The 26,571-nt window shown below is 45.6% G+C and overlaps 1 protein-coding gene across 3 annotated transcripts; it reads left to right on the top strand.

Annotated features, from left to right (window-relative positions):
- SEMA4F (ssemaphorin 4F) lies at positions 1-26,081 on the top strand. Of its 3 annotated transcripts, XM_029231374.1 has the most exons (14): positions 1-208; positions 2,293-2,444; positions 3,068-3,127; positions 3,332-3,430; positions 8,208-8,301; positions 18,016-18,135; positions 18,242-18,393; positions 18,934-19,112; positions 19,345-19,492; positions 19,620-19,842; positions 19,983-20,092; positions 20,207-20,367; positions 21,507-21,565; positions 21,799-22,424. In XM_029231374.1, the coding sequence occupies exons 1-14, from the start codon at positions 55-57 to the stop codon at positions 22,407-22,409; spliced, it is 2,322 nt and encodes a 773-aa protein (XP_029087207.1). In that variant the 5' UTR covers positions 1-54; the 3' UTR covers positions 22,410-22,424. The 3 variants fall into 3 exon arrangements, with proteins under 3 accessions (XP_029087207.1, XP_029087206.1, XP_029087205.1); XM_029231373.1 differs by lacking the exons at positions 3,332-3,430; positions 21,799-22,424 and adding an exon at positions 25,799-26,081; XM_029231372.1 differs by lacking the exon at positions 3,332-3,430.
- The last annotated feature ends 490 nt before the right edge of the window (positions 26,082-26,571 follow it).

Genomic DNA, 26,571 nt, shown 5'->3' with positions numbered 1-26,571 from the left:
GCTCCGAGGAGGCTGCGGGGCGCGCCACACCCCGGCGGCCAGGCGGTGGCAAAAATGCCGGCCTCTGTTGCGCGGCCCCGACCGCGCCCGGGGCCGTCCCCGGCCTCGCCCTTACCCCTGCTGCTGCTGCTGCTGCTGGAGGTGCTAAGCGGCCCGGTGTGTGGCCGCGTCCCCCCTTCGGTGCCCAGGATCTCGCTTCCTATCACCGGTAAGGCGCGTGCGCCCTCGCCCTTATTCCTTCGCGCCGCGCCCAGACGCCGCCTGCAGGTACCCGGACCCACTTGCCCTCCCCACCCGGGAAGCCGCACCCGGGCCCCCACAGCTCAGCCCACTGCGTCCCGCGACGCCCAAGCCCCGCCCGGTTGCGGGCGGGACCCCCGCTTGGTGCTGCTCCAGCGAGCCGGGCGACTCGGCTACTACGACCAGCCCAGGAGGCTCCCGCGGCCCCTTATTAAGGCAACCGCCCCTCACCGTGCAGACGCAGACCCTGAGGCCCAGGGAGGGGAATGGGGGTTGCCGGAAACCCTCTATTTCGAAGTTTCCTCTCCCTTATTCCGCTCTTCCCTCACATGCACCTGTGTCCGTCACGCCAGCCTGACGCCCATCCTGCTCTCAAACCCATCGGTCTTTCATACTACTCCAAACACCCATCCTTCTGATTACCAGCTCAGCATTTCCATCTGCCCACTTCTCAAATTCATTTGGTTATCATCAGTTCTAACCTCCTCCGAGCCTTTTGTCCCGTTCACAACCCTAATTTCCCTAACTCACTTACCAGTCCTCTCATCGCTGACACCAACTCCCATTTTCCGATCCACCATAACCCTCCTAACTTCCTCAACGTTCCCTACTCCCTCTACCCATTCCCTATATTGAGTAGCTGGGAAACGATTCAATGAGTTGATTTAAAATTCTTTTTAAATGATTTTCAAAGTCTTCAGAAGGAAAAAAGGAGGAGGGAGATGTCCTTTCAAAAGATGTGAAAGAAGCCAGGGGATGCCACAAGGTTAAAAGTGGTCGTTGGAGTGATTCACACTTTAAAGGCTCTTTGTTGAGGCAGGTATGAGTGTAGCTATGAACCTTGTGTTTTTCTCAGTGGGCAGTGAGTATTAGCACCTTGGGCAGACAGAACCAGTGAAGGCAAGAGTACATCCTGTTGGGAAAAACTCAAAACTGGGTAATAGTAATTTAGAGTCTTCTACATTACTTCTGTCATTTCAGACCAGTGACATATAGGGATGCTATGAATCCAGTAGACAAAGTTGTGGTCAGAGCCTGTGTTTCAGTTTGTGTTGGAGCAATAGCCACAACATGGAGTTGAGGTTGCCAGTCTGGGTTCATATCCAGGAATCCAGAGAGGTCTATATGACAAGGCGAGGCAGAGGTGGGGATATGAAGGGTGGTTGGGTGATCCGGGGCTTATACTAAGCATGGGATAGTAGTCAGGATACAGCACAGACATGAGTATGGGTGTGGGAGGATTGGGTGGGGGGGGCTCCATACATCAGCACATCTAAGAATGCATGGCCATTCTACTAGTCTTGAAGGTAGCTGAGCAGATGAAGCAGGTAGAGCAGAGCTGTATGTGTCAGATGCTTCCACGTATGTTATCTCATTTAATTTTCAACAACCCTGGATGGTGGTGTTTACAGATGAGGAAAGTGATGCTCACTCAGAGAGGGCAAGTAACTAATTCAAGATCATACATCAGGTAAGTGAAAGAGCCACATTTAAACTTGGGCTGATCCATTTCCAAAGCACATACTCTTCTTGCCCCCTCCACTCTCTTACCTCTTTGGGTAGAATTAGGGTGAGATCAAGGGTGGTGGGAGAGAGAGGAGATGATCTCCTAATGTGATGGTGAAAAGAGTGAGACATTTCCCTTCTAAGTAAAAAGGAGTTACTATTAAGTAGTGATTCAAGAAAAAAGGAAATTTAGAGAGAAAAGTACTTGTACCTTTTACAGGTATTTTCAAATTATGTATCATGTTGCTATGAATAGAAATAGATATTAAATAGACTTAATATTTATGCTATTTTAATGAAGTGTTCTATTTGTATAGAAAAAGCGTACTTTATTGTGTGCTAAATACTCTGGCCTCATCAGTTATCTTTCCCTGGGGAAATTAAATGGATGGCCTGTCAAGGCTTTGTTTTTGCCCTTAAGGCTGCTAAATAAATGGTACTTGGAAGAAAACAAAAATTGGCCCCTTTGGCTTTGCCCTTGTGGACCCAACCCTTATGAAATGATGGCTGATATCACTCTTCACTTTCACCCTCTCTTCCTGCCAGAGGCTGACTCCTATCTCACCCGGTTCACCATCCCTCAGACATACAATTACTCCGTTCTCCTTGTGGATCCTGCTTCCCATATGCTTTATGTCGGCGCCCGGGACACCATCTTCGCTTTATCCCTGCCCTTTTCAGGGGAGAGACCTCGCAGGGTGAGAGATGAGAGTGGGGAGGACCTCAGATTCTAGAGCATGTGATTAGATCCTTAGTTTTATGGCATGTGAAGGGGGGTGTTGTGGTAGGACGGGGAATGTTGGTGAAAAGGAATAAGGGTAGGTCGTCAACCTTATTGTCTCAGCTGAGGGTGAAGGGGGTGGGTCATGGTGACTGGGGAGGCTATGAGGGAGGTTCATGATTATGGGGAGGAGGCCACAGTGACCAGGGTTCAGGTGGCAGTGGAATCATTAAAATCACATTACTCTAGGGCAATAACTTTCAAACTTTTTTGACCACCCCTTAGTAAGAAATATATGGTACATTTTGACATAGCACACCAACTGAAAGAAAACTTTCTTGAAACAATATCTACTCTCCTATATGTGATACATTCTGATATATTCTATTTCATTAAAAATAATGTTGGATGAGATCTCACAATTGATTTCATTACTCATTAATGGGTAGCGAGCTCCAGTATGAAAAACAGTGCTCTGTGGTCGGGGGGTTGTCTCTGAAGTTTCCAAATTGATGGAGGTTGTAGAACTGTGTCACCTAGCCTGACTTGGGAGGAATTTGGGTGAGAATCTGAGAGAAATGGTCACTCTTCCTTTCTTAGATTGACTGGATGGTGCCTGAGGCCCACAGACAGAACTGTAGGAAGAAAGGCAAGAAGGAGGTAGGTATAAATCCAGGCCCTGGCCTGAATGTCAGTTGAGGCCTTGGCCCAGCCCTGACTCTGTGTCAGTCCCCTGCAATGCTCCCATCCCAATGGGCCCAGGCAGGGACTCTAACAACATACCCAGACCTGCATATAACTGTCTTAACACTACTTTTCCTTGTACCTGCTTCTTCTGATTCTCTAACCATCTCTGACCCTTAGGAAGAATGTCACAATTTTGTCCAGATTCTCGCCATTGCCAATGCCTCTCACCTCCTCATTTGTGGCACCTTCGCTTTTGATCCGAAGTGCGGGGTTATTGTGAGTGACAGGGGTGGAAGGATGGGAGGGGTCTTCTGTGAGTGACTGTGACAGGGGTCATGCTTAAGGCAACCCTTGTGCATGATAAGCATTGGGGGTGAGGGATGTCCTCATAGGGTAGAGGCTTTGTCCACTGAAGGAGGGTATGAAAGGGAGGGGGAGGGAGGTTGTCTGTAGAAGGTAAGGAATATAAAGTGAAAAGAGGGACGTAGTGGGATGGTGAAGGAAGTGAGGATGCCAGCTGGCCTGTGGGGAGGAACTTCAGAGGCCAGTAGCTCATGTTTTCCTTGTCCTGTGTATGCTTTGTCCAGGGAGCCTGGGTCCATTTCTTAATCAGCACTGTCCATACCTGTTTCTTCCTCCCATGGCATGTGATGGTCCTCTACCACCTTCTCCACCTCCGCTGTCAACCTCATTCTGTGTGGGCTGTGACCCTTTGCTCTCACAGCTTCTGAGGTCACTGCGTATTAATGCAGTACCTGTTGGCCCCATACTCTGGATCTTGCCTCCAAGGTGGGCACTCTGTCAACCATGTTTTCTTCTTGGTCCTGTTCATTGCTGCTAAAGCCCTGGACATCTCCAACCTCACACCCAGGCAGGCTTGGGACATGGATACTCTTAATCACATCTAGGTTGGTCATGACCTCAAAAGTCCCTGGGATTGGTGACATCTTAGGAAGCATGTTAATGTTTTGACTCCTCACCTTTTCTCATCAGTTATCCAGTAGTCAAGTACTGTTCCTCTGGCTACACACATTTGTGACCAGGCCCTGGGAAGAGTCACATGTCCTTCATATCACTGGACACTTTTTATCCCTTTCTGCTAGGGGTAGGAGGGAGTACAACAACTCCCTTTCCTGATCCTGATCCTTAATGGTAGATCTTGACTTCATCCTTCTGCAGCCTGCAGTAGTCCTTGCCACATGGATCTAGTCAGTGTGTAGCTCCAAACCTCTTTGTTAAACATCATCCTTATATTTCTGACTTAAGAATGCTGTAATTTTATATGCTTGATTGCCTTAGTCAGTCCCTCTGGGCTCTCCTTGGAGTTAGTTGCGTTTATGTTGAGTTATTTTCATAATGCTGGTGATAGACTCCCTTTTGAGGTGTGAATAGTTCCCTCATCCTGGGAAGGTTTTCCAGTTCAGGGTGGTGGTGAAAATCTCTATATTCCTTCAGGTAACGCTGAGGGCCTAGCTTCCCTACAGTTCTCACAAAGCTCACAGAAGTAGCAGTGGAACTGCCATTGACATGTTTGTCCTTTCCTAGTATACATAGGATCAGGGAGCCCATGGGTGTGAATACCAGAGCCATGGTTTACAGACGATGTGATGACTCCAAGTTAGTTCCCCAGGGCCTTCCATTCATCTTTGGCTCTCTGAGGTGGGACCCTAATCGTTGTTAGATAAGTATCTAGACAGAAACTGTTCTGGACATACCTGTCAGGAATGGTGTGACTTGGACCCCTATCCATTTTTGAGGAATATCAGCAAACAAGAACGAAGCCGGGGGCCTGTGTACTGCACTCCTACGACTTGTAGCTCTTTTTCTGAACCCTCCTATCCCACAGGCTCATGAAATGAAGGACCATCCTTTGATCAAGGCTTGTTTGTAGGAGAATAGAAGGTACATTGCCTTATTCTTAGTGCTGAACTTCTCATGTCCCAGACTGATGACTTTGAGACTGTGTGTAACAATCTGAGAACTTTGACTAGCTGATCCAGATATAACAACTTGCTCAGAGTTGATTGCTCAGAGAAATGAAGGTTCTCACAAAAGGAAGTTTAAGCATAGGACCTACCAGTTCCAACAATGTGGAGTGTTGCCCTTCAGTGACAGCTCATCAGACATTGGGGGAAAATATTTTAATTTGTTTTTCTGGGGGAGCTCCAGCAGTTAACAGAAAAAATGTTAGACTTATAACAACAGCAACAACAACAATGAGAAGACTTCCCATTCAATTGAGTGTCTACTCTGTTGCAGGCTTGGTGCTTGATACTTTACATTCACAATTGAGTTTAATTCTTATCACCATATCATGATATTTATTTATTATGATAGTGATGACACATCATGATAGTATTTATTCCCAATTTACAGGAATGAAACAGAAGTTCTGAAAAGTTAGGTAAAAGTCTGAGATATATAGCTGGCCGAGGCACAGCCAAGATTCAAACCCAGGTTTGTCTGGCTGTGCTCTGCTACCTTGTCCCTCTAGTCCAGCCTGCACCCTAGAAGAAGACCTTAGCTGGCTTCAGTTTCTTGTGACATTTGATTTGTTTCATGTTAACAAGGACCACCTCCGCCTACCCCTCACCCCCAATCTCTTAGGAAAGGTCCTTTATATGCCTTGCACTCTTCTTGGCCAAAGTCAAAGGATGGGTTCTAACCCCACAGCTCAGTGAGAGCTTGCCTACATAGCTCTGGCTTTCAACTTGAGGGACTTGCCTTCACTACAACTCATGCTGATAGGACTGTGCTGACACAATGATATAATGAAGAATCTCAACATTCAGATAATGTGGTGGTGTGGTCTTATCCTTTCAGACCCTAATTAAATGTCACTTTGACTGTACAGTAATCATAACCTATGTAGTTAATCGGCTCCCTTGCTCAAAGACTATAAACCTAGATAACGTGATGATGCCATTTGGGGAAACCGGAAGAGGACGAGTTTCAACATGTTAAGTTTTTTTTTTTTTTTTTTTTTTTTACCGGTACGCAGGCCTCTCACTTTTGTGGCCTCTCCCGTTGCGGAGCACAGGCTCCGGATGCGCAGGCTCAGCAGCCGTGGCTCACGGGCTCAGCCGCTCCACGGCATGTGGGATCTTCCTGGACCGGGGCACGAACCCGCGTCCCCTGCATCGGCAGGCGGACTCCCAACCACTGCGCCACCAGGGAAGCCCCATGTTCAGTTTTAATAGATCATCTCTGTGAGGAAAGGAAGCCCAGCAGTCAAGTGCAAACATGGACTAGAGTTTGGAAGACATCAGGCTTTAGAGAGTTTGGGGAATGATTTGCATAGAAAGTCTGGGCAGAAATGTGAAAATTAATGAGATCTTTAAAGTATATGTGAAAAAGACTAAGGATACATGGTTAGAGGCTGGAAAGGAGAAGAGAAACAACCAAAGGAGATAGAGAAGCAACAGATAGGAGGAGGGGCTCCAGGAGGGTAGAATTTCAAGAGTCAAGAAGTAGATTATTTCAAGGAGGAGAGTGAATCAAAAGTATCCAATGGTGCGAAAAGATCAAAGAGAATGAGAACTGAGAAAAGGCTCATCCTTTATAAGTCCTCAGTGAAATGTAACGGAATAGTTTCAGGCATAATTTGTTTTCTAGGAATAACAGGTGATCCATGTTTGGTTAGAAGAAGTAGTAGTTTGGGATAAAGAGGCAATGGTGAGCCATTTTTGTCATTCTGTGGCTCAAACATTTATTAAGTCAGTGACTAATAGTCCAGGAATATTAATCTGGGGTGGGTATAGAGAGTAAATTGGGGGCAAGGCGAGGCAGTGTGGAGAAAAGGAGGCGGTAAGACAGGCCACAGCAGCAGGTAATAACCCCATGTTCAGAGCGCCCAAATATCTTGGTAATCTCTCACTGAACTGTCATCTTTCTCCTCTGGCTACAATGTGTCCACCACCACACAGGACAGATGAGTATGTTTCTGTGGGGTCCTCCATTCTGGAAGATTCTTGACCCAGTATTCCCTTTGAGGGGACATCAGATCACATCTCACTTTAACAGGTCTACTTCAAGGCTCTCTCAGTTAAATGAAACCCTGTTTGCCAACTACAGGAAATAAGTGGGCAGTCAGAATGAGCCAGTGGTACACTGATGCTCAGGGGATGTAGATCTATGTTGGTTCTCCAATTACCATCACAGCAATAAGGCTCCAGCAACACCATATGTCCATCCTAGTTTGTGAACTAGGGATATCATGCCTGGTACTTCGTGTCATAACTGATTCCTAACTGGCCATAGTTAACTTCCCTGTCAGTCCAGGTTGAAATCATCTGTGATTTTCATTTTTAGATGTTATCTTGAAGCCCCTCTTAGTGCTGGATGCTCAGCTAAGGTCATGTCTGGCTGGCTCTGTGGAACTCTTACACCTCTTGCCCACCCCCGCACCCCAGGTTAGTCCCTCTGGAGTCCCTGGATGAGGAAGACACTTACCAAATTCTCAGATTCTGACCTCAGCTTCAGTTCTTCACTGACTTTGTAGATTCCCTTCCTCCTTCTGTGTATCCTTGACTCTGGTTCAGTCTTTTATTCGTGGGGTGGGATTAGGTGAAGGATGGCCCTTCTCTCTAGACCCCTGGGCTTCAGATGGTCCTATATCAGCCTGTACTTTTCTTTACCCTTCCTAAGTGCTCCAGCCCTCAGCTTTCTTCCCTGGTCCTCCTTATCCTGTAGCACGTTCTCCAGCCAGTTGCAAAGCTGGCAGTTCAGCAGCATTTCAGAGGAAAGGTCTGCCTTTCAGCCTCTTGGTGTCTTCTAGTGCCATCCTAGGTGTTCCTTCATCAGAGCATGTGGGTGTTGGGAACTAGGGGAATTGAGGGAAGAGGAGTAAACTGATGAAAAGAGGGATGGCAGAGGTAGGAAATGCAGGAATGAGTGGTGGAATCAGGAATAGCAGACTGGGAATATGGGGATGGTAGTGGGGGAATGGGAGATGAATGGGAATTGGGTTTTTTCTTCATCTGACCATCTTTTGTAATTCTCACCATGGACTTCCCCATGACCTCTAAACCAATTGCCCCCTTCTGGTCTGTAGGATGTGTCCAGTTTCCAGCAGGTTGAAAGACCTGAGAGTGGCCGGGGGAAATGTCCTTTTGAGCCAGCTCAGCGGTCAGCAGCTGTAATGGCTGGTGAGTGGGGAGAGATAAGAACCTGTGACTTCTTGCTGTAATTGCCTCCTTCCCCGCCCTGCTGTTGGAATTTCTGTGTCCTTTCTTTACTTTCATCAGAATGTCTATTATTCCCACATCTCTTTCCGGCCTTTCCTGTTCTTCCCAGAGTGCTTGTGTTCTCCTGCTTTTACCCACAGAGTATCATTTCTCTTGCTTTTCTCTAGAGAATATGTCACTGTTCACAGTAGACTGTGAACATTTCCTCTGTTAATCTCATCTCTGTTAGTCATTTTTTCCTGTTTTTAAGAGGAATCTACTGCAATGCATATTATAATAAATTTGCAAAAAGTATAAAGAAGAACATAAGAAATCTTTTAGAACAGCATAGCCCAAAAGAACTTTGTGTGAAGATGGAATTGTTCTGTATCTTCAATGTCTAATACGGTAGCCACTGGTTACATGTGGCTATTGAGCCCTTGAAATGTGACTGGTGTGACTGAAGGGGAGAATATTAAATTTCATGTAATTTTAATTTAAATATAAATAGCCATTCATACCTAGTGACTACCATATTAGCACAGTTTTAGAGTATTCCTACTCTGAAAACCACTGCTAGTATTTTAGGATATTTCCTTCTAGCCTTTTTAATGTGTGTGTCCACATGCATATATACTCATGCACATATATTTGGCTGGCCAGTCCTTTGTTGCTCAGAAAAATCAGTAATGACTATTAAAGAAATTCCTTCTGTTACTTCCTTCAAACAAACTATATATACATATAGAGTTGCTCAAGTGTTCAATGGTTCTATCACAGATTATGCCTAAATCTTTTCTGGAGAATGATTGACTAATTCTTTGGTAGCCACAAAGTGAACTGTTTGTGTGCCACATAGCCTGTATTTTAGGTTAGACTACTCCACATGCACTCTCCAAATTCAGTGAGAACCCAACGATTTTTCTCATGAGAGTATAAAACAAGCAGGTGAACAGAAATTTTATGAGTGTGTGTTTTATGAAACTTCTAAATGTCATGCTACATGGATATAATTTTGAATATTTGTCATGTGACTTTATATCATAGGCATTTCTATATAATTTAAAAATTCTTTGTGAAGAAAAATTTTAATGACATTATGCTACTCAACCTGTGAGCATACCATAATTTAAGAATTCCAAATTATTTATGTAAATTTATTTTCAAGTTTATTTAGTTCACTTCAAAGTTTTTGCTATTGTCTCTAATACTGTAATGAACATTTTTGCACGTAAATTTTTATCCTCATTTTAGGTTGTCTTCTTAAGACTCCTGGAAATGGATTACTATATTAAAGGATGTGAATATTTTACAGCTCATTATCTGTTGCTAATTGAGTTTTTAGAAAGGGTATACCAATTTACACCCTAAATCAGCAGTAAATGAGAGGTTTTTCCCATAAATTTCACCACACTGTTTTGTTGTCATTAAACATTTTTTTGTGTGTGTGTGCTGATTCAAGGCTAGAAATAGCACCTTTAACAAAATATTTATTTATTTGGCTGTGTCAGGTCTTAGTTGTGACATGCAGGCTCTTCGTTGTGGCTGCAGGCTTCACTCTACTTGTGATGCACAGGCTCTAGAGTGCATGGACTCAGTAGTTGCAGCGCGCGGGCTTAGTTGCCCCGTGGCACGTGGGATCTTAGTTCCCCGACCAGGGATCGAACCCGCTTCCCCTACATTGGAAGGTGGATTCTTAACCACTGGATCACCAGGGAAGTCCCAGCACCTTGTTTTAATCTGTATTTTTTTGAGTATTAGTGAAGTTGAACATTTTTCATGTTTTAGTCCTTATTTTTATTTCTGCTTTGGTCAATCCTCTGCTTATGTTCTTGGGCCAATTATCAGGTAGGATATTAGTATTCCAATCTACACCTTTTCCTTTGTGATTATATCTTTTAAGCTAAATCCTTCAGTTAGAGAGCAGATAAAATTTTTTTCCCCAAACATTTTAACTCTGATTTATTTGAAACTTATTTTGACAAATGGCATGAGAAGGGAATCAAAATTGATTTTTCCCAACTAACTATTCAGTTGACTTAGCATCATTTACCACACTGTGTTTTTCTTCCTTCATTAAAGTTGCTACGAACCTTATTATAAAATATTGGACAATATAAATTTTAATTTAAATATTGCACAATATTTTATGAAAAACAAAAATTGGGATGTAAGATCTAACCTTAAACTTTGTTGTTGTTGTTATGGACCATTTTTAAAGTCTTTATTGAATTTGTTACAGTATTGCTTTCAGTTTTATGCTTTGGCCTTTTGGCCGCGAGGCATGTGGGATCCTAGCTCCCTGACCAGGGATCGAACCGCACCCCCTGCATTGGAAGACAAAGCCTCAACCACTGGACGCTAAACTCTTTTCTTATGCATGACTTTATTTGTAGGAAAAGTCTTAAAAGCTGCACAAATTAAATCACTCTTGGGCTTCGCTGGTGGCACAGTGGTCAAGAATCTGCCTGCCAATGCAGGGGGCGTGGGTTCGAGCCCTGGTCCGGGAAGATCCCTCATGCTGCAGAGCAACTAAGCCTGTGCACCACAACTACTGAGCCCTAGAGCCCACAAGCCACAACTGCTGAAGCCTGTGCACTTAGAGCCTGTGCTCCTCAACAAGAGAAGCCACCGCAATGAGAAGCCCTTACACCACAACGAGGAGTAGCCCTCGCTTGCCGCAACTAGAGGAATCCCGCACGCAGCAACGAAGACCCAATGCAGCCAAAAATAAATATAAATAAAATAAATAAATTTATATATTAAAAAGTCACTCTTAGTCATTCAGTTAATGATTTACCTTTTCTGAAACGTAATGAAATAACAAAAGTTTTTGAAAATGAACATAAAGTATATATCTAGTAAATACGATATTTGAGTTGTCATTTTTATCATTCATCTACAGTTGAAGTCAGTGAGACCTTGTTTATACGCATGCATATTTGAATAAAAGTTTAGTCAATAGTTTGTTTTTCTTAGCTTTATATCAAGCATCTTTGGCAAAACGCTGAACCAGTCATTAAGATCATTAAGAAAGATTTCACAGGTTTAGCAGTTATGAATGTCTCTTGATTCTACATAATTGTTTATCAACAAAATGACTTCTCAATTGCAACAATCTGAAATAATTAAAATACTTTGTTTCAAGCAGTATCTTTAAGTACATTTAACCATCTGTGTGTAATTTCTCTGTGTTCTCTCAGCAAGTGGAACACAGCATGTAGTTTAAGAATACAAATTTCATAGATAAGATAATTGTATAACAAAGAACATTTTCAAACAGGTTAAGTCTTTTTTTCCCCCAGGTAAATGAAATTTAGTGTTGCCTTTCAGCTGATAATTGATGGAGGTGTCAGAAATCACTTTCTAACCGTTTAGAATGGCTAGCTCAAGACATAGAACCTCCATGGCTTTTTCTGTCTCAGATCCAAGTCATAGTCAATATCAATATTATAAGTTTTCCTCTGAAGTTCTTTATAGGGCTATAATTTAAATTTTTTCTTGGTCTGACATAATGCCAATATTTAGTTGGAATTTTTTTTTTTTTTTTTGGTGGTACGCGGGCCTTTCACTGTTGTGGCCTCTCCTGTTGCGGAACACAGGCTCCAGACGTACAGGCTCAGTGGCCATGGCTCACGGGCCTAGCCGCTCCGCGGCATGTGGGATCTTCCCGGACCAGGGCACGAACCCGTGTCGCCTGCATTGGCAGGCGGACTCTCAACCACTGCGCCACCAGGGACGCCCTAGTTGGAACTTTTAATGTTGATCCATTGTGTCCTACTGGCCCTTGTTTTGAAAATAGCAGTATAGAAGATAGTGGCAATATTATTTAAGAATTAGAACCAAAATTCCCAGTTAGGAGCTATACAAATGTCCTTAAGGATAATAGACATATTTTGAAAGAAAAGAGCTTTTAGTAATGAAAATATTAGAATATAATGGCAGGAGTATTTCTTATTTTAAATTATAAAAATTGCAGTGTGCATTGTGGAAAATTGAGAAAATATAGAAATGTATAAAGAAGAAAGTGAAAAGTTTATTGTAATTCAGTCATCATCAGGTAACCACTATTATTATTTCAGAGTATTTTCTCATACTCTGTGTGTGTGTGTTTGTGTGTGTGTGTGCGTGCACGCGCGCGCGCATGTGTGCATATTTATAATAAATTGGAATTGTCATGCATATTTCACTTATTGTATACTGAACATTTTCTCATCATAGAATTTGTTTAATTATTCAAAACTTGATTTTTAGTGATTGTATACTTTTTCATCGTATGAATGTAGCACACTTATTTAATTATTCCCATATAATTATACATTCAGATTTTAAAATAAATTATTGCTTTTATAAATAATGCTGCATAAGGAATCCTTTTACATAAATTTTTATGTAAATCCTTTACATGAATCTAATTAATTGCATGAGTCAATCCAAAAAGTAGGATTGCTGGGCCAAAGGATATAAAAGATTTTTATAGTACGTGATGGATTTGGCCAAATTTCTCTCCAGTGAGTCCTACCAGCAGTGATGAGAGGGCCTGTTTCATTACAGCCAGTTAGCCCCCAAAATATAGTTAATAAACATAAAACAGTGACTTTCTCCAGAGTCCAATTTGATGTTTTTGATTTACATTTCTATTAGTGAGGCCGAACAGCTTTTCATGTGTTTATTGGCACTTGTATTTCTTTAGGAAAAGGTCTCAGATATCTTGTCTTCAAATTTGACATTTATCTGTACTCCACTGAGATAAAATTAACAAAAATGATCTCAGTGTCTCTATTTGCACTATTCCAATTCAGAAAAATGCAAATATTTTGACAGTAATGTTCACATTAGCCTAAGAACATCTGCAATTCCTTCTCAGTCTTCTTTGCAGCATCTTTGTCTTCTGCTCATCCTTTAAATGTTCCTTAGACTTCCACCTAAGATCCTCTTCTCTTGCATTCTTTGTAATTGTGATCTCAGCCAGCCCCATGGATTCTGTTTCTACCAGATTCTGATGCCTCCCATACATTATCTGGAGCTACAGACCACATATCCAGCTGCCTTCCAGACATCTCCACTTAGATGTCCCACAGGAATCTCAAAGTCAGCATGTCCCAAACTGAGCGCATCATCTTCACTCACCTCCCCCAAACCTTCTCCTCGACCAGTGTCCCCTTCTCTGAGTGCATAGTGCCATTACCCACCAAGGTACCCAAGCTAGAGGCGGTGATTTGTCATCTCTGGTCCTCCCTATCACATTCAATAATAAATAGGGCTCTTATAAAGAAGAGCAGAAGAAGGGAGCTTTTGCTTTCTCTTTGGGAACCCGTCTCGTGTTTTTCTTGTCTCCTTTTGGTCTCATTGCATCTTGTGATTACTGCATCTGCCACGGAGCCCTGTATGTGTTCCAGGTGCGCTGGGTGCTGCCAGCATTTTGCGGTCAAGCTTATCTCTTAAATCCATGAGTGTGTACCCCAAGACGGCATTCACACATCGAAACAAGACAGTTATAGAAATCCTATATGCCAGGAGAAGAAAAGGTAAACACTGCATCTCCAATGATCTGTAATTATGTCCTGATAATAGGCTGTTTAAAAAAAAAAAGAAAAAAAAAGGTATCCAACTGGCATAAACTTTAGATAAGGAAATAGAGAATATTAGGTCAGGAGCTGTCTATCCTGCAAAGCTCTGACCATGAGAAGAAAAGAGAGTGGAAGAAGGCAGGCTAGGGCATGTTTAAAACCCTCTTTTTAAAGATAATGAGTGATAATTCCTATTATAAACCTTCTTTAAAAGTGAGCATTTTGATACCAGAGTGAAAATTTGAACCCCTTCAGGGTGTAGTGAAATATTCACTGCCATGGCTTATATCCTAGTCTGTCAGGGTTGGGTTGCTAACATATCTGGGAGGTCTATGTTCGCAGGCTTTACATCTGAGCAAGTAGAGATCTATTTCTGCACGTAATTGTCATTTTTCTTTGGCTGTGATTCTTCCTCTTTGTGGCTTTCAATCTTGTTTTTCCTCGTATTTCCAAAATGACAGTATCTTAATTTTTAGGGTTATAAAAGTAAAAGGTGCTAACTACAAAAAATGTTCAGTGAATACAGAAAAGTAGAGAGGAGAAAATAAAAATCACTTGTAATTTCATTAGTCAGAAACAAACATCAGTAACACTGTCCAGTTGTAGCTCCTTCAATCTTTCCTGTGCCTACAGACGTATATACATATTTTTTAAAAAATAGGGTTGAATTATACCATGTGTTTTTTTCTAACCACATTGTTCACTAAACTCAACACCGTGGGCATCGCTCTCTTCGGCCTATCATCTTTTGCCAATAGCAGATGTATGTTTTCACGTTTGCTAGCTTGATCTAGTCAGTAATAACTTGCCAAACAACTGCACATACAGGGATATTTTATTATATGAACAGTGCAACAGGATGTTTGAAATTGACTGTTCTGGAAAATTCAGGGCATGTGGTGATCTTGTGTCCTGCTGTGTCCTCCCGCCCTCGTAATTGTGATGGCTGTTGTTCCTTTTCCTCTGTGTGTGTGAAGATTGTGTTGTAAGCCCCTTAGCACTCATGGAACACCTGAAGCCCTGCTACTCCCTCCCAAAGTGTCTGATCCCTGCTGCTATCCCTTTGTGACCCTCCACTCTCTCTGCTGAGTGAGTGTGCTCGTCAGCAATCCTAGGCTCCGGAGTTGCTGACCTGCCCCCATTTAACCCCTTAGAAAGTTTTGGGACTTCACCTCCGTCCACCACGGGGTCCTTGCATTGTTGTCTGTGGTCCTTTACCGTTTCCAGAATATTTATGAGTGTTCCCCCTCAAACACATCAAGTCATGCTTCCAAAATATTCATAACTGTCTCTTCCACCACATCTCCCCCATTCTCAGGGTATCCATGACACAGCTTCTGTCAATAGTTTCCGTTTTAGGGTGTTTTGTGTATAATGCTTTTAGGAAAATTCTTATTCCAATTCTGGCTTCTGTGTCATGTTTTTCCCCCTGGAACTACTGAGGATTGGCTTATTTGCTGCTCCATTAGCTGCCAGAACCTTTGCCCCAAATCTGATTTTCTCCCTCATGAAATACTCTGGAAGGGAATGAGATGCCATTTTATAGTTGTGGCCCCCCTACCTTATGGCAACAAATCAAGCATATGGCCCCCTGAGGTTCCTAACACATATTGGATGCCAGCCGTGCGCCAGGCCCTACCTGGGGCTCTCTTTTTATCTCATTTAACCCTCAGCACTGCTCTGGGTGGAAGGTGGTATTATCCCCATTCTACACTTGAGGAACCTGAGGCTTAGGAAGGGTAATTGCCTAAGATCATACTACTGATAAGCATTCAGGGTTCAAACCCAAGCCTTCCTGACTCCAAAGTGCTTGGATTCTTTTTACAAACTCGAGTGATAGTATAGTCTTCCCTCCCACCCAGTAAGGAAGGGGGTTTCTAATTCTTTACTATTGCCCTCAGAGGGCTCCTGACCCTTTTCTTGCTTTGCATTAAGTGTTTTTAAGTGTTAGTGGTTATCATTTCAATGCCTGAGACATGCAGCTTCACAGGAGCATCTATGAGCCCAGGAGGTAGTGCTTCCCTCAAGGTGGCCCTGCCCCCTGCTGCCTCCCTCAGTGCACATGACCCCGCGGCTCTTGCTGGGGTTTCTGGGCACCAGCCTCCAGCACTCCAGCCTTGCTTGCTTCTCCAGCCTCTGACTCTTCTGAGTCAGTGCTCTTCTGAGTTGCCTTCAAATGATGGTGCCCCAGGGCTCTCTCTCGCTTTCCTTTTCTCCCTGGCTTTCACATTCCTGTGGTAACTTAAGCATGACTCCTAGGTTGCCTGACGCTGGCCCTATTGTCCACACCCTTCTGTTCGATTGCCTTCCAGCGACTCCAACCAGATGTCCCAAAGGTGCATCAACCTTAGTGGATCCAACAACTGAACTCACCTCCTCTCCAGCCACCTTCTTTATGAGCCTTATGTCATTTCTTTGCTTGGTTCATAATATCATAATCTACTATTATCCATCTTATAAGCGGAAACCTTAGAGACATTATTTTACTCCATTCTTTCACATCTCATATTCAACTGATGTTCAAATCCTGTTAATGGGCTCTACCTCAGAAATATCTCCCAAATCCAGCCCCTTTCTTTCTTCTACCAGTGCCTTAGTCCTTCTTTGTTCTTGCCAGGACTGTGTGAAGGCATAACTAGCATTTTCTTCCTAAAAAACAAAACTAATTACATCATGCCTCCTCAAGAAAATCTCTGCAGTTTTGCCCTCACCTTTAGGATAAAGTCCACATTTTCCTGGCATGGAAGAGCAGATTCATCACAATTGGGCGCCTATCTCTGCACCTCTAGCTCATCTCTGCTCACTTGGCCAGCAGCCCCTGTGCCCCGCTGGAGCTCCAGCCATGGGGAGTGCCCCACATCCCTGAACATGGCTCCCCTCTTCCCCACTTGCCTGTCTTCCTCCCGAAGTCCTTCTACCTGGCAAATTGCTCATTCTTCAGAGCCAGCTCAGATGTGACCTCTGAGTTGCTGCTCCCCCAGTTAGATGTGGCTGGGTCCTCCTCTGTGCTCCTACACACATCTGTGAGTCCATGCCTCTTGGTCTCTGATTACGTTTGTCTTCTGGACTCAAATGGGAATTCTTGGGGGGGACAGTGATGTGCTTAGCACCCAGCGCAGTGCCTCTTACGTAGTAGGTGGTGAAGGAATGCTTCTCTGTTCTTCTCTGTTCTCTCCAGAGTCCCTGTGATACTCAAGACTCCACCGGGGGTTTGTGACCTTCTTGTTCCCTGAGTCATTGTCTCCGCTCATGTCTGAGCCCTTGGCAGTGTTGCTCAGAGTGGCTATAGTTCTTTCACATTCAGCCCACAGAACTGCACCTCCCCTTCCTTCCCAGAATGCCTCTGATTTCTCTCTTTTCCAATCCCCACCATTCCTAGAGCACCTCTGCACCTCCACTGAACCAGGAGGGAGGATCTGATTCCTCGTTGTTTCCTCTGGCTGGCTGTGAAATATCCAGAAATCCCCTAGGTTGGTGTTTCTCAAAGTGAGGTCTTGAATCACCCACATGAGAGTAACTCTGACTGCTTGTTTGAAACGTAGTTCTTGGGCCAACCCCCAACCCTACTGAGTGAGAATTGCTGGGCCCGAGGCCCAGGAATCTGCCTTTTGATCAATTCCCTAAATGATGCTAGTATACCCTAAAGTTGTGCCTTGTTCCAGGGCAGTATACACCCCCTAATACTCAGAAAGAACAGTAGTTCCCTCAGACATTTACCGTAGTGGGAGAACTTAAGTAAGATGGGAACGTGCTGCAAAGCAAACCTCTTCCTGGAAAGTTACCATGTAATTATAGGGTAGAAAAGTCCTTAAAAATGACAACAGCAAGAAACAGACCAACAAAAAAAATCTTGCTTTCCACAGGGATAGCTTCTATTCTTCCTTCATATACATGAACATTCCAGCAGTTTTTCCTTAACAGCGGTTCCCGTTACTGCCCCGGAGCACTTTATTTCTGTTTATTTTAAGTGAGGTAACGCATGTCGTGCTTAGCATTGCCTGACACTTAATGTGTGCTCAGCCCCTGAGGGTTCTTGCCCCTGCTTTGCTCCCTGCTCTGCCTGTGACCCTTTCTGAAAGCTTCCTCAGTGAGTCTGACAGTCCACCTCCTCCCTGTCACCCTGCAGGGGGCATCCTCTACGCTGCCACTGTGAAAAACTACCTGGGGACGGAGCCGATTATCTCCCGGGCTGTGGGTCGTGCTGAGGACTGGATTCGGACAGAGATCTTGCCATCCTGGCTTAACGGTGGGGAGAGGGCAGAGGGGGGTGGTGCTGCTCTGGGGACAGAGTAGGTGGAGGCTGGGTGGCCCCAGGCTATATCTGTGGGATCTGAGGCCACGGGTCTCCCCAGCCCCAGCCTTTGTTGCAGCAGTGGCCTTGAGCCCAGCCGAGTGGGGGGATGAAGCCGGAGACGATGAAATCTACTTCTTCTTTACGGAGATTTCCCGAGCTTTTGATTCATACGAACACGTTAAGGTCCCGAGGGTGGCCCGTGTGTGTGCGGTAAGACCCTGATCCCAACTGTCTGTCTTGTTTTCTGCTCTGCCTGTCCTCCTGTCTTTTCCTCTGTTCTCTGTCTTTGTATTTCTCCTCTTTCTTCTTTTTTGATGGGCAGTGACTACTTTTCTGGGAGCTTGAGGGATGTGGCGAAAGGGCTCTGGCCTCTTTTACCCACTTATTATCCCGTGTGACACTGTAGTGTAGAGGTTAAAGGCAGGAACTGTTGACAGACCTGGGTTCAAGTCCCTGCTACACTGCTTACTGCCTGTGTGACTCTGGCAGTGTCGATTTGAGGACTAAACGAGGTAACTTATGTAAAGCATGTAGTGCAGAACTTTATAAGTGCACAATAAACATCATTGTTGTGATCCTGCCCACCCCATACCTCACTGTCCTTCTCAGTTACTCTGTATCTCTGTCCTTGCATTTCTATGCATCTGTCTGCCTATCTGTCTGTGTCTGGGGGAAACTTGTATTGGTCTCCACAGTCCTCCTCTAATGTTGGTCTTCTAAAGAGAACTTCCTGTGTACTTGTCACCCCAGGGGGACCTTGGGGGCCGGAAGACCCTCCAGCAGAGGTGGACGACCTTTCTGAAGGCTGACCTTCTGTGTCCAGGGCCTGAGCATGGCCGGGCCTCCAGTGTCCTGCAGGACATGGTCATTCTTCGACCTGAGCATGGAGTGGGGATGCCCATCTTTTATGGCATCTTTTCCTCCCAGTGGTGAGGGGGTCCTGATGTGGAGAGTTACAGGGTGGGAGATACCTGGGGTTGGTGCAGGTCAGTGCGGTCTCCTCCAGTGGGGGTGGACTCTCCGTGGAGCCCTGCTCCTTCTGCCAGGAAGCAGGCTGCATAGCTCCCTGTGCGTTTCTCATGGGTCATCTCATTTGACCGGGGATGAGTTGCCTCCCCTAGTTCCCTCTAAATATCCAGCTCCAACCTGTGACTCTTCCAGGGAAGGGGCTGCCATCTCTGCTGTCTGTTCCTTCCGACCACAAGACATTCGGACAGTGCTGAATGGTCCCTTCAGAGAGCTTAAACATGACTGCAACAGGGGACTGCCTGTCATGGACAATGATGTACCCCAGCCCAGACCTGGAGAGGTGAGGGGGCTGGGGCAGTTCTTCACCTCACGCCTGAATTGCCCCATTAGGACAAGAGCCCAACTAAGCATCACAGACACTTCCTGGCCCCTGGGAAGCTTTATCACTCATCCTGTGTTTCCTTTAGTGCATCACCAACAACATGAAGCTCCAGCAGTTTGGCTCGTCACTCTTCCTTCCTGACCGTGTGCTCACCTTCATCCGGGACCACCCACTCATGGACAAGCCAGTGTTTCCAGCTGATGGCCACCCCCTGCTGGTCACTACAGATACAACCTACCTCAGAGTCGTGGCCCACAGGGTGCCCAGCCTCTCAGGGAAAGAGTATGATGTGCTCTATCTGGGGACAGGTATGTTTAATAGCCAAGCAAGTTGCCCATCCAGTGCACACAGGTTGTCGCCATAGAGAGGGTCCCATGCATACAGGTGTCAGAGTCCCAGGCACAGGTACAGTTATGTTATTATGTCTTGCCCCTTGCTTGCTTCCTAGAGGATGGACACCTCCACCGAGCAGTGCAAATTGGAGCCCAGCTCAGTGTTCTTGAGGATCTGGCCTTATTCCCAGAGCCACAGCCAGTTGAGAATATGAAATTGTATCAAGTGAGTTATAGATTTTGGCGACTCTGGTGGGGAGATATCTGAGTCCAGAGCCAATCTGTGACATTGAAGTCTGGGAGATCCAGCGTGTTTCTCTTCCTCACTCCCTTTCTGTAGAGCTGGCTCCTGGTTGGCTCCCGTACTGAGGTGACACAAGTGAACACAACCAACTGTGGCCGTCTACAGAGCTGCTCGGAGTGCATTCTGGCCCGAGACCCTGTCTGTGCCTGGAGCGTTCGGCTAGCTGCGTGTGTGGCCCACACTGGAGAGCATGAAGGGTGAGGGTGGTGGCACTGGTTCCTTGCCTGATGTCCCCAGGCTCTGGCCTATCCATATGTCTGTGTCTGTTTCTCATGGGTCAATGCTGCCCTCTCTCTCTCTCTCTCTCTTTCTCTCTCTCTGTGTTTCTTAGTGTCACTTGTGTGTCCATCTGTCAGTCCATACTAACCATCTCTCTGTCCTCATCAATGTCCCTGCCTCCCTGCTGGACCTGCCCTGACTGTGTGGTTGATTTCCATGTTGCCATACGCTTCTCAGTTTTCATTTTCTTTGTTTTTTGGCCGCACCACGCGGCATGTGGGATCTTAGTTCCCCGACCAGGGATCGAACCCGCACCCCCTGCATTGGAAGCGTGGAGTCGTAACCACTGGACTGCCAGGGAAGTCCCTCGGTTTTCATTTTACAAGTGCTCTTAGAAGTGTTTTCACAGTTGACAACTCCCCTCCTTCCTTCCTTGAAAAACTCTATCCTGTTGCCTTCTATGACTCTGCATTCTCCTGGTTTTTCTCCCTACCTCACTCTCCAGTCTGTCTCCCTTACTGGTTCCTTTTCCATCCAGCTTCTGGATGTTGATATTCCTCAGGGTTCAGTCCTTCTCTTTACACTTTCATGCACTCTCTAGGTGATTTCATTCTCATTGTATTCAGTACCAACTGAGCGCTGGTGACAACCACAGATGTATCTTTAGCTGAGGTGTTTTGTGAAACAGAAAGTCATCTCACTGACCCTCACAGAATTTTGATTAGCTCTGATAGAAAAGAAGTTTTCTCTTTCTCTTAACAGAGAAATTTTTTAACGGAGATTTCCAGAGAAATCTTGTGGTTGTGGACCACCAGCTATACTTCTTGGAAGGTTCCTGTGTTTCTTTCAAAGTACCCCACCAAACATCTTTCTGACAGACCTAGTGCAAATTTAATTCTCTGTAGTCTGCTAGAAATATTTGTAGAATTTGGCACGGCAAATGGCATGAGTATGAGAGGTATTGGGGAAAAATTTAGTGATGACGAGAATGTTGACTGATAATTCTGGAGGTGACTTATGAGATGATGGGAGGTGCAACTGGTGAGTGAATGTTCAGTACTGAGGAGGGTAGAGGGGGTGTTGACACTGGATTTATCAAGTATTCTCTTCTTTATAGGCTGGTTCAAGACATAGAGTCAGCGGATGTCTCTTCTTTGTGTCCTGAGGAGCCTGGAGGTTTGTATGGTTTAGGGAACGTGGGTAGAGTGGATGTAAAGGGCCTAGAAAGTCATGTTTTTGGACCTAGTTTAAAACTTGTATCCTGGAAGTTATGGCAGCCTTACTCTCTTTGGGAATCCCCTTTTCAGCTTGGTGCACTGTGGCCCCTTCTCATTTCTCGTGTCACCCCACATTTCTAACACCTCCAACCTACAGCCTCACCACCTTTTGTGCTTTTGCTGTCTCTGCAGAACACCCAGTGGTGTTTGAAGTTCCTGTGGCTACAGCTGCACATGTGGTCTTACCATGTTCCCCGAGCTCAGCCTGGGCATCCTGTGTGTGGCACCAGCCCAGCGGAGTGACTGCACTCACCCCCCGGCGGGATGGGCTAGAAGTGGTGATATCCCCAGGGGCCATGGGTGCTTATGCCTGTGAATGTCGGGAAGGTGGGGCAGCTCGTGTGGTAGCTGCGTACAGCTTGGTATGGGGCAGCCAGCGGGGCGCTCCAAGCCGGGCTCACGTAGTGGGGGCTGGACTGGCAGGCTTCTTCCTGGGAGCTTTTGCAGCATCCCTGACTCTCCTTCTGATTGGTCGGCGTCAGCAGCGACAACGACAGAGGGAACTTCTGGCTAGAGACAAGGTGGGCTTGGACCTGGGAGTCCTACCATCTGGGACCACAAGCTACAGCCAGGACCCTCCCTCTCCCTCTCCTGAAGATGAGCGGCTGCCCCTGGCCCTGGCCAAGAGGGGCAGTGGCTTTGGTGGCTTCCCTCCACCCTTTCTGCTTGATCCTTGCCCGAGCCCACCCCACATTCGGTTAACTGGGGCTCCTCTAGCCACGTGTGATGAAACATCCATCTAGGGCTGGGCAAATAACCACTAGTGCATGAGTGACCACTGGATGGAATGACCATTGGGACGCTGGGGGTCGATGGTCATGGAAGATCGTCGTGGCCCCTGAGTTTTCTTTGTCTTTTGAATGATCACTTCAAATTCCCTGTCTGCCTTTTCTGGGCCTGGGTGGGCTCAGGGCCAGGGCTTTGCCTGATTCCCATAAGAGATCAGAATTGCTCTTGCAGTGAATCAGGACTTTCCCTGCCCCTGCCCTCTCAACCCCTATGACCCCTTCAGCCCACTATCTTGGGCCCATTAGTTTGGGGCTAGGCCCCAGGACATCGCTGTGACTTTGCTTTCCGTTTGGGCCCTGGCCAGAAGGAGGAGCCGTGGAAGTGCTAGGGGACTAATGTGCACTGACTCCTTTTGCTGGTTCTCCCAGTTTATCTGATTCTCTGTGGAGAGTGCATGATTCCCCAACTGCAACATGCAGTCTCTGCCCTGAGATCTACCCCATCCCAGTTTTCCTTCTTCCATGAAAGAGCATGTGTAAATACACAGATGTTCATAGGTGACCTGGACACATGTGCATGGATGACTGGTGTATTCATGGGAGGTTGAGAGGGTCAGGTTGGAATGAGGGCAATACCTACAGGACTTTAGACCCTGTAGCCAGTGAGGGAATGGCTCTCCTTTCTTAAAGGAGAAGACCACTTCCATGTCTCCATCACCTCTCACAGCCCTTCTGTTGAGTAGAGAAAAACTCCCAAAGTGACCTTCTGGGTGGGAAAGGCAATGGTACATCTGACCCCATCTTTCTCTTTGTTTTTGCCTTCTGGCTGCCACCACTGCCATGCACAGCTGCTCTTTCTCTGGCTAGAACCCTTTCCTTGGCTTCTATTAAAACTTCACAACATTCTAAATATCAGGGGATGAAAAAAGTGGAACAATCATGGGAAATACAAGCCGCACAAAGATAGGTTTATATCAGTGACTTTATGACTTTACTCAGGTTGATACCCTTGCTCTAAAGCAGGAGTTCACCTGGGGTCCATGGCCTCCCTGAAATCGCATGCAAGATGCTGTCTGTATATGTGTGTCTGTATTTTTCTGGTGGTGGTGGGGCTTGGTTTGTGAACTCTCATTAGATTCTCAAGCCTTAACAAAGTTAAAGGACCACTGCCCCAAGGTCACCACATGTTGGCCAAGCTGAGGTGGTGACAGGCAGGGGCAGCTCTTCCTGCCCTTTGGCCAGCCCCTGGACTGGCAGCCACTGGATACCTTCTTGTTGCTCCATTTCCTGGAAGGTGGGCTCTCTGCATATTTGAAGACACTGTCAGCTCTCACCAAATTTAAAGACCTCTTCCTGCTTCACAACTCTCAGATGCTCTAGGCTTCTCCTGCTCAGTTCCTGTCTTGGCCTGTGAATGTGCCTCATTCATCCCTGCCGAGGGACTCCCTTGAGCTCCAGTGAATGGTCCAGCCTTTCCCAGTTGAAGTTTTCAGCTCTACTTGCCTTGGCAGCAGCCTGTGAACTACTCAAGAGTCCCCTTGGGTTTTGAATTATCGATGGTTTTGCCATTAATAAGTGTATGTTCCTCAGCAAGTAATCTAACCTTGGAACTATGGTTTACTCATCTGTAAAGTGGAGATAATAGTACCTACCTCAGGGTTGCTGCAAGGATTAAATGAGAGAACATGTAAACAATAAAGCACTCTCTATACCAGTAGAGGTTGTTATTGTAAGAATTGGCCTATTCTGCCATAATCATGTAGCTTAACCATCTGATAAGCATGACACATGCAGTCACTTTAAGCCTCATTTGGTGGGAGGAGAGTCATTGCCTCACACAGACATCCTGTCCTGGGGCATCTCTGGTGAGATCTTAGCTGCTAGTGTCTAGGTTTTGGGAGGCAGGGGCTGTCATTTTCATAATCTTCACATGTCTTGGCGACCTTATTGGTCTTTCTATATGGGAATGGAGGGGGGCTCTGTATTCTTTGGTTTATCCTTACTCACTCTGCTCTCTTGAGGTTATGGGTTAGTTTCATTTCCAGGAATGAAGGGAAATGGGAGATTTCAGTAGGATCTGGGATCTCTGTGAAAAGGGGAGAAGAGTTTCCCAACGAGGGGGAACCAGATCACAGTGGATTTGGGGCATTTGGTCCTTGGGTAGTGGCTCTGGTTGGAGGAAGATGGGATGAGGAATGTAGGAAAACTGAGGAAGGATGGAAATAGACATGAAGGGAGGAGAGCCACATCTTAGACTGTGGAAAGTTCAAGCCCCAAGAGTGAGTGATAGCATGGAAATGTGAAACCAGATCCCAAAGAGATACGTGTGAATAACTGATTGCATTATCTTTGGACTGTGGGGGTGTGGGATGGGAGAGGATCCAATGATAAGGGAGGTGAAGGAGGGTACAGGGTTCCGGCAGGTAGAATTGTGAGGATTCTGGCAACCAGAGACCTGACTGGCTTTTGCGCATAAAAGCAGCCAGGGAGAGGGTTGGGGATGGGGCTTGTGTTTGTGTTTACCTCCAAACTCTAAAGATTGCCCGCTTTCTGGCCTTCACTCTGAAATTCGCCTCTGTTTTTGGTTCTGGTCCCTGGTCCATAAATTGTGACTCTCAGCTTGTCACCCCTAACCAGTGGTCTGCTGCTACCCACGTGACCTTACTGAAAGTAGAGCCAGAAAGAGATGCTCCCTGTTCACTCTCATGAACCAAGTGAATTCCAGCATACCGCTGGCCCTAACCCAACAGGAGGCAGACTCACATCTTTTCCCAGGAGTCTCCTGGCTCCCTAGCTTTCCGCAGTAGCCCCACAAGTGATGGCAGGAGAGGGCTCCTTTAGGTATCGGCTGGGCCTTGTCCCTCCTGGCTACTCTGCCCCTGTCAGAGGGGGGCGGTCATGGCTACAACAGACTGTTCTTGGTCACCTGCACAGAGATCCTATCTCACAGGTGTGGGGATTGAACTTGCCTTTTTGGTTGTAGTAGAGCCAAGGTTGGAATTTTTTTGTTTTTGTTTTTGTTTGTTTTTGCGGTACGCGGGCCTCTCACTGTTGTGGCCTCTCTCGTTGCGGAGCACAGGCTCCGGACGCGCAGGCTCAGCGGCCATGGCTCACGGGCCCAGCCGCTCCGCGGCATGTGGGATCCTCCCGGACCGGGGCACGAACCCGTGTCCCCTGCATCGGCAGGCGGGCTCTCAACCACGGCGCCACCAGGGAAGCCCAGTGGCTTCTTCTTTGTCTTTGGATGTAGAGTATCTTTTTTGGTACGTTCCAGCGTATTTTTGTCAGTGGTTGTTCAGCAGTTAGTTGTGATTTTGGTGTTTTCGTAAGGAGGGGGTGAACTCACATCCTTCTACTCCACTATCTTGAGCTAATCTCCTCTTACATCTCTTCTTAACCGGCAGCTAGAGAAACAGACTTGAGACACCAACAAAAACTTTGTACCTCTAAGTGGACTCCCCTGAAGATACTGAGACAGTCTAGACATGTATATGCCTTATATGGTCTTTTTTGTGTGTCCAATTTTACATAATAAAACTAATAAAAACAAGATGTTTTTCTGTCTGTGAAACTAGCAAAGATTTAAAAAAAGGTGGATGATACTTTGTGCTGACAGGGGTTTGTGGGGAATTGGGTATTCTCCTATCCTATTGTTGGATGTGAAATCTGTACAAATTCTATGGAAGGCATTCTGTCAATATCTATTAAAAACATAAAAATGTATGTATCATTTGACCTAATAATTACACTTCTGGATATTTATTATTTTTAGGAAATAATGGCATAAGTGTGCAAAGATGTATTTCTAAAGGTTTTCATTTTAGTATTTTATATGCCTAAAATATTAGAAGAATCCAATTATTCAATAAGAGAAATTTGGTTAAATTAGACCCAATATTGACTTGAAAAAAGGTCCACAACATTGTTAAGTTAAAACAGAGAGAAAGCCGTAAGGAAGAGAGGAGCAGCCCCTGACAGCCAGGAGCTGGCCTGATATCACTGTGGGGACCTGGAGTTCTCCTGTTTCATAGAACACCGACATCAAGTAAGGCCACTCAGCAATGTGATGGATGGGACAAAAACAAGACCACTCTGTAATCGTGTCTGCACACAGACAAAACTGGAATATTGTGCAAACCACAAATATGACCAAACATCTACCTGTCCTTGCTAATAG

The sequence above is a fragment of the Monodon monoceros genome, unplaced genomic scaffold (genome assembly GCF_005190385.1).
Source record: "Monodon monoceros isolate NGI ecotype Baffin Bay Population unplaced genomic scaffold, NGI_Narwhal_1 Super_Scaffold_19, whole genome shotgun sequence".
NCBI classification, from domain to species: domain Eukaryota; kingdom Metazoa; phylum Chordata; class Mammalia; order Artiodactyla; family Monodontidae; genus Monodon; species Monodon monoceros.
Note: the sequence above shows the minus strand (reverse complement) of the source record. Positions and strands in the feature narration are given on the sequence as shown.

Excerpts from the sequence above, each read along its gene's own strand:
- SEMA4F (XM_029231374.1), top strand. The coding sequence starts at position 55 with ATGCCGGCCTCTGTTGCGCGGCCCCGACCGCGCCCGGGGCCGTCCCCG. Across the intron at positions 209-2,292 it reads GATCTCGCTTCCTATCACCG|AGGCTGACTCCTATCTCACC; the intron begins GTAAGGCGCGTG and ends TCTTCCTGCCAG. Across the intron at positions 18,136-18,241 it reads CTTGCCATCCTGGCTTAACG|CCCCAGCCTTTGTTGCAGCA; the intron begins GTGGGGAGAGGG and ends GGGTCTCCCCAG.